Source organism: Mercenaria mercenaria, chromosome 2 (assembly GCF_021730395.1).
Source record: "Mercenaria mercenaria strain notata chromosome 2, MADL_Memer_1, whole genome shotgun sequence".
NCBI lineage: Eukaryota > Metazoa > Mollusca > Bivalvia > Venerida > Veneridae > Mercenaria > Mercenaria mercenaria.
The window spans coordinates 46,518,405-46,525,972 of NC_069362.1; the positions used below are offsets into that span (position 1 = coordinate 46,518,405).

At 34.6% G+C, this 7,568-nt stretch overlaps 1 protein-coding gene across 1 annotated transcript; it reads left to right on the forward strand.

Annotated features, from left to right (window-relative positions):
- Nucleotides 1-359: 359 nt before the first annotated feature.
- LOC123563884 (uncharacterized) lies at nt 360-5,234 on the forward strand. The gene is made up of 2 exons (XM_045357009.2): nt 360-784; nt 3,387-5,234. The coding sequence occupies exons 1-2, from the start codon at nt 417-419 to the stop codon at nt 4,723-4,725; spliced, it is 1,707 nt and encodes a 568-aa protein (XP_045212944.2). The 5' UTR covers nt 360-416; the 3' UTR covers nt 4,726-5,234.
- The last annotated feature ends 2,334 nt before the right edge of the window (nt 5,235-7,568 follow it).

Sequence of the window (7,568 nt, forward strand, 5' to 3'; positions counted from 1 at the left end):
CTTAAATATCATGCCGCAAAAATGATCAAATCGAGACTTAAGTATTACTATCGGTCTTCAATGTTCTATTTAAGCAATCTGCGTTAACATTTTAATCGTTTTACATAATTTAGATTTTAGGTACTATCTCTACAAAGAGACAAGTGTAGACAAAACTTACACAAGTAACCTTTGTAAATAAAATTGTGCAGAAAAAGAAAAAAAATGAAATAACTGAACAAATATTTAAAACTTTAATTGCCAGCTGAATTAATGTCATCAAAATAAACCGATTAAACGAATTGATAATACTATCTCTCACTATATACCTTAAATTATCTGTTATGTCACGGCTATAGAGATTATTTATTTGATAAACAGCAAGATAAACATGTACTAGTATTTTGGAAACGAATTCAATACCCGGTCATAAGGACATGGCGGAAGGTGGAGACCTCCCCCAAGCAGTGCTCGAAGAAGCCTCTGAGGAAATTTACGATTATAACTGCTCACCATGTGATGAAGCTGGAGTATATAAGGAAGCTCATAAATACTGTGATAGTTGTAAGTTGTATTATTGTAAGAAATGCCTAGGAGAACACAACAAGTTTCCAGCTTTAAGAGGTCACTTGATAAAAGATGTCACATATCAAACCAACCCCTCTGGTTCAACTGGGACAGCAGGGATATCCGTGCCAGCAGTGCGTACTGAGCCTTGTGAAAATCATCCGGAAGAAATGATCAAGATGTTCTGTGGTGAACATGACCTTGTATGCTGCAGTGTGTGTATAGCACTCGATCACAGGTTTGTTAACTTAGAAATTAGTTTTCAATCTGAAAGTTACTTGAATAGAGAGTGGTTTGTTTGTTAGACATTCAAGAGGTCAGAAAACCTTATTTCCTTAAACGAAATTGTATTTGTTATCCGTTGAAAAAATGATTATTTTTGATTTGGAATGGCAAAATTAGCTACAAATGTTTTGTATATTGGGCTTGAACTCGCACTAGCCAGGCCATATGACCACTTCCAAGCTTTTGTGGTAGAAGAGGACCCCAGGCGCCCCTCCGAGATTTATTACAACCATAAGCGGATAAACTAGATGGATATTTTTCTCGCATAAGCCCGCGCAGGACTTAAACTTACGGAAGGACGTGGCTGCTTTTATGATTCGAAATCGACGACCTTAACAAATTAGGCCATGTAGACCCCCAAACTTCAAATGTACTTTCAGTTTAAATTTTGTGATAATTGCCCAGGTCACACACAGATATAGCGTACACAACAATATTTACTTTGTGATAAAAGAATATAACTTTATGATTTAAATTTAAACATGATAACCAATGTTCAGTTTTTATTTGACAAGCGGAAAAGTGTCGCGTTATCCACATTAAATATTTAACAGGGAACATCTGCCTACTACTTCCATGCATATATTCGCTTGCGTTAACTAGTTGTCTTGATTAATATTTTATAGTTAGTCATATACCTTAAATGGATAACAAGACATCTTATAGTTAAGGCGTGAACAGATTTCGGTTATGTGAGTTCCTCTTGCTCTGTCGTCGAAAAAAATATTGTTTTATTTGACTGCAATAGTTTCGCTACTTAAATTCTCTCGGCATGCCAATACGCGAGATATTTTCAAAATAAAAATAATTATGTAAGTACATGTTTGCGAGAAGATGCATCGTTTTTGCTATATGTAAATTATTTTGCCGTATATATCTTTACCCTGAGTATAAAGTTATGCTTCCATTCTGACATACATATTGTCAACTTTGCTAAGTGAACCATTGCGCCTGAACTTCAGACATACTGTGTACACGGGCTATTCTCTGAAGTTGTTCGATATCCTAAAGCAAGTACACGAGATGTAACTACAGCCGCTTGTGTCAGTGACCAAACTAGTTTTTAACTACCTGTACACATCATGGTGACATTGACCTAACGACTTAAAGTTGTCTACATTACACTACCGAGTTAAAGGAATTTGGATCAAGCATTCTAGAACGACTAAACAGAAAGTTAGTTTAAAGACAATGACATTATGGCCTTACACCTCGACATAATTTGAAGACTGGGAGCCAGATTATGCTTAATCACTTGTGAGTTTGTGATTTTATAGTAAAGTCTATTGGGGCATTGATCTGTTACAATACCATATCCTCATAAGTTTGAAGAATAAGTCCCAGATCCTTATTTAAAATTAATGATCAGAAAAGTTTTGAAGCAAAGGTCATTGTGACCTTGCATATTGTCCCACTGTCCGTAGACTTCATTGAACCTCTGACATTTGGTGACAAGTTTGAGCACTAAAGTACGTATTTAGTCAAATGTGTTTTATCGATAATGTTGTCTTTAATTCATAAGACTGTCATTTTAAAAAGCAAAACGGATAATAACTATTAATAATGATATTACTGAACCAATCCCAATAAACTTCAGCGAGCACCATTGCACTAACACTAAAATATATTTATTATCCAATCCACAAATAACTTAGTTATGGCTTCGGAGCTTACAGCTTTTGGATAATATTTATTAAAGGCAGTAACCATAGCATACCATAGCATAATTAAACATATCTCAAAAAAAAATTATGGTCATTAATTTCAATAAGTTACTAAGGTATGACTCAAGATCTCAAATTTAGGGATATTTATCGCTTAAAAGGCAGTTACTCTGGCATTACTGGGCGAATAAAGACAAAGTTACCGTGTTCATCATCAAATTGTAACGATGTTCCGTAAGTTTCATCGTTGTTACACCCATCTGCCCTGTAGATTAGTTAAGGCAATAATGCGATAATACGATGCGAAGACGCGATATCAATATAGAGGAACCCAAGCGCCAAGGTCAAAGTCACAAACTAGATATTATTTTGTTAAAACGATATTTCTGACAGAACAAACAATTATTTGTCTTATTGACACATCTGTAGTTTCATAAAAAGACCTTTTTCGTGTTTGTTGCAGGGCCAAAGCGACTATGCCTCTAAATACAAAAACTTTGTTTGAATTTGGAATTTTGTTAACATTTTCTGTAGCATCCATATTTTGAATAACTTATATCTCGTTTCGGAATTATCATGACCCTCTAGTTTATCTCTTATACCTGAAGTTGTTTATATGGCTTTAACAAGTCTTTTGTTTTTACTGCTCTATCACAAACTATGTATTTATTACTTTTCGTAGAGACGTACCCTAAACCCTCCTTACAAAACAGAAACAATCTGTTTATAGAGCGAAATTGTTGAGATGAGAGAAAACCGTTTGTAAATTCGAATCCTACCCATGTTATATCACTTCAATGGAAAATCTATCTATGATCCTTGCTATACATACTTCAAAAATAGGTATTCACTACTTGAAGTTTGTTTTCTTAGTTATACTGCTACTTTTAGAGAGTGCAAAGACGTCCACTACATTCAAAATTTGGCTAAAGATATCCGAAAAAGTCCAGAATACACCGAGTACGCGGAAGAGGTGACAAGAATGAAAACCGTGTATGAAGACACTAAGCAGTCCATCCAAGATGAAATAGAGAAAATGAGTGACATAAAAACTGAAATTATAAGTGAGATAAAAGAGTACAAGCGAGACTTAGTTTCAAGAATAGAAGAACTCGAGAGTAGGTCGGTTGAGACAGTGAATGAAAGGTATAAACAAATACTAGGAAGATTGAATGCAACTGCAAGAAATGTTAATGATCTATTAGATGAGGTAACAGATCTTGTGCGAGAAATAGATAATGTGGGTGAAACGCAACTGTTTGTTCGAATGAAGACAATGAGTCCAATGAGAGACAAAAAAAGTAACATTGACAAAGATCTTCAAACGTTAGAAGAACTTAGTTTTTCGTTGGACAACAGTATTAGAAATACCATCGAACATGTCGACGGACTTGCTACCGCAAACGTACCTGTCAAAACTCTTTCGAAGAAAGAGTATGATATTTTATTCGATGATGACGAATACAACAAGTACGATGTGCGTGATATGTGTATCTTGGAGTATGACACATTGGTTATGACATGTAACGACAGACTGAAACGTTTTAGTAGGTCATTTGATAAACTGGCTAACATATCGGCCCCAGGGCAACTATGTGGTATATGCAAAACTTCAAGGTCAAACGAATTAGCTGTTTCAATACGAGACAAGGAAACAATACAGTTTGCTCAGTACACTGCAAAATCAATATCACTGACACAATCATTCACAGTTGGCGTTCCATGCAAAGGTATTTGCAGTAAAGATGACTACCTTTTTGTCACGTGTGGAGGAGGGTATGAGGACATTGTCCTAGGTCATGTTAGGCAATATGATATGCAAGGTTATCTTATCCGTACAATTGACACTGACCATCACGATCGACCAATTTTCACATCTCCTCGTTTCATGTCTTGCGATTTTTGGACAAATACCATATACATAGCAGACAGAGACAACGGAATAATTGTACTTGACATAAATGGAAAGGTATTTGTCCATCCGTATAATTCTTTTCTGAAAAATGTATTTGGTATATGTCTTACTACTAGGAAAGACATTATTTTGTCTGGGAGTGATTCCTATAATATACAGCAATATGATGAGAATTTCAGGCATGTAGGAACAATCTTGAATTTTACAGATGAAATGCGTAAACCTTTATGCACACTTTTAGACGTTTCAACAAAACAGCTTATTGTAAGCTTGGTAAATGATGATAAAGTCTATGTTTATGATGTTGAATGCTAAAGAAGACATTCTTGATTGAAGATATATAATTTACAGAGGAAATTATGTCAAATATATAATGGTTCTATGGTAAATGCTCGACTAAATGGACCCGTTTATCATTTTCTTCAAGTATACAAAATGAATGCTGAACCAGAGAAGTGTTTGTTTATCAATATCTAAGTAAAACAGTGCACAGAATCCCCTTTTTCTACGCGAAAACATATACATTGTCTGTTAGCAGTTATCATACAAAACTTAGTTTTCATTTAGATAAACAGATTTTCCCTCAAAATGTTAACAACCTTATTCATCCGGAGCTTTCCATCCCGCCTTCAAGTTCGCTGACCGTAAGGGGCGTTGTTTTCACAATGCTTTATAACTTTGTATACTATATCTTTTCGGGTTTCAACGAAACATTGCATAGTGATTTAGCATAGGTTATGACAGTACACTTGACATGCCAGAGAGTCAGCGAAACCCTTCGTGTGTAAGGGGTTTGTATTTTGATTGATTATATTTTAGAGTGAGCATAGATAAGACAGTACACTTGACATGCAAGACAGTCAGCGACACCCTTCGTGTGCGTGTGTGTGTGTGTGTGTGTGTGCGTGCGTCTGTTTTGTTTTAAGTTTGTTTGCGAGCATAGATTGTGTTGTCTTTTATATTCTTGTATAATTAGTGGATTTAGTAAATTTAGTTATTTTTTCTTCATCTTTATGTCTGAACTGACATATACATTAGAGAATTTGGGTTTATTAGAACAGTTTGTGTTTGCCTTCTAGTAGTTTTAAAAATGCGAGCAATTTCAAAAACATGTACATTCATTTCATATGAACATTTATGATAGTTTCGAGCCATTTTATTGTGTGTAATTTATATTTGAAACACTATACATGTACCATATATGAGTATTTGAACATGTTAGAATGACTTTGGATTTTCTTTTGGGATTTTAAACAGCACCATTATGTATATTTTAATTATTTCACATAAGTATCTACATGTTTAAGTTTTATGTGTTCTAAGTGTTGCAATGACTACAGATAATCATATTTGTCGAGACTAAATACTTTATGTCAAGCTTTGATAATAATTATTTGTAACAATATGTAATAACATGCACTTGATCTACATATTATACAAATTCTAAAAACCGTACTCAACGCTACATGTTAACATGTGTTTTCGTCATTTTCATTGTCAAGACTTGGATGAATGAAAAATACATGATCTACTCAAATAGCCTGCAATGTTATTTGACAACAGGAAACAAAATCTTTAAAAACGTTATGAAGTATACCTAGCGTCAACAAACATGTCATTTTTACGAAACGTTAGGTATTTAGTAGTATAAAATAGGTTTACGAGAAGCAATACTAAAAGGATATTAAGATAGTTTTAACCTTTTAAATGTAGTTTTGCCTGAAATAACAGCCTAACAGGAAATATAAATGTACTTTACTTTGGAATAAAAATACGATGGCTAGAAATTACCACGGCTCATTATAAAATGAATGAATGTTTTATAGTAAAGACATATCTGAGCCGTGCCATGAGAAAACCAACATAGTGGGTTTGCGACCAGCATGGATCCAGACCAGTCTGCGCATCCGCGCAGTCTGGTCAGGATCCATGCTGTTCGCTTTCAAAGTCTATTGCAATTAGAGAAACTGCTAGCGGACAGCATGGATCCAGACTGCGCGGATGCACAGGCTGGTCTGGATCCGTGCTGGTCGCAAACCCACTATGTTGGTTTTCTCATGGCACGGCTCATCTATGTTTTCTAGAAAAGAGATTCTTTTACACGAATGAGCCAAAGTGTAAACGTTTAATTCATGCTTGGGGATGTCGGTCACACGAAGAAATGGTTTCGAATGAGCCTTGGTAACGGTTTTGTAAGCAAATGTCAGGACGAATTCTATGTGATTTGCCGTCATCGAAAACGAAAGTAGTCTACAATTATACATATTGATAGTCTAACGGTAACCGATTTCAACAATATTTGATAACGTATCAGTCAGAAAAATTGTTCAGATATGCACTTTCACCAACGTTAAACGAAAGAAATGCACGCGTTTACTGATAAATGAAATTTCTGTTACATGTATCACAGATGAATTTTCAATAAAGAAAATGTCCAAATTACCCATAAAGTGCTATTGTAACCGGTCAACATTTACATTCTATTCTCAAATTTTACATTCAAACAGAGTTAAACATGTTCTGTTATTATGATTTTGGTTTTCTATATATGTGCATTAGTTTGTTTTATATGTCAAATGATCTAAATGAGCCATGGTTTTGAAACAAAATCTTGAAATCTAAATAGAACAACATACCGTGAGGTCTAATACTGCATAATTTGACCTTTGTTAAAATTAAAAAAAATCTTTTTTTTTGTTTTTTACTTTGTCTTATGTGACCTGCATTTGTTTGTACGATTAGATATGTTTGACTCATTGTGTCGCATTTTTTATATGTTTCTTCCTTGCTTGTTGTTCTTTATTGTTTTGTGCTTGTTACGTAAAATTCATAGCAAATTTCAAGTGATTTAAGTAAAATAATTATATTACATCTAGGGTACGTTAGAACGGTCGTTATAATCATGATGCATTTAAAAGTCAAATCAACCCTTACCCTGCTAATTTTTTAAAATGGACTGGTCTATCTTTTAGCTTGGACAATACCACTAACTGTTAAAAAGGGTGCTTACCAAAGAGATACTGACTGAATGGCGAACAGTGCGGATCATGATCAGACTGCACGGATATCAGGCTGATCATGATCTACACTGGTCGCAAAGACAGAATCAATAGTGTCCAGCATGAAAAGGGTTAAGTGCGTATACTTTACAACACGAC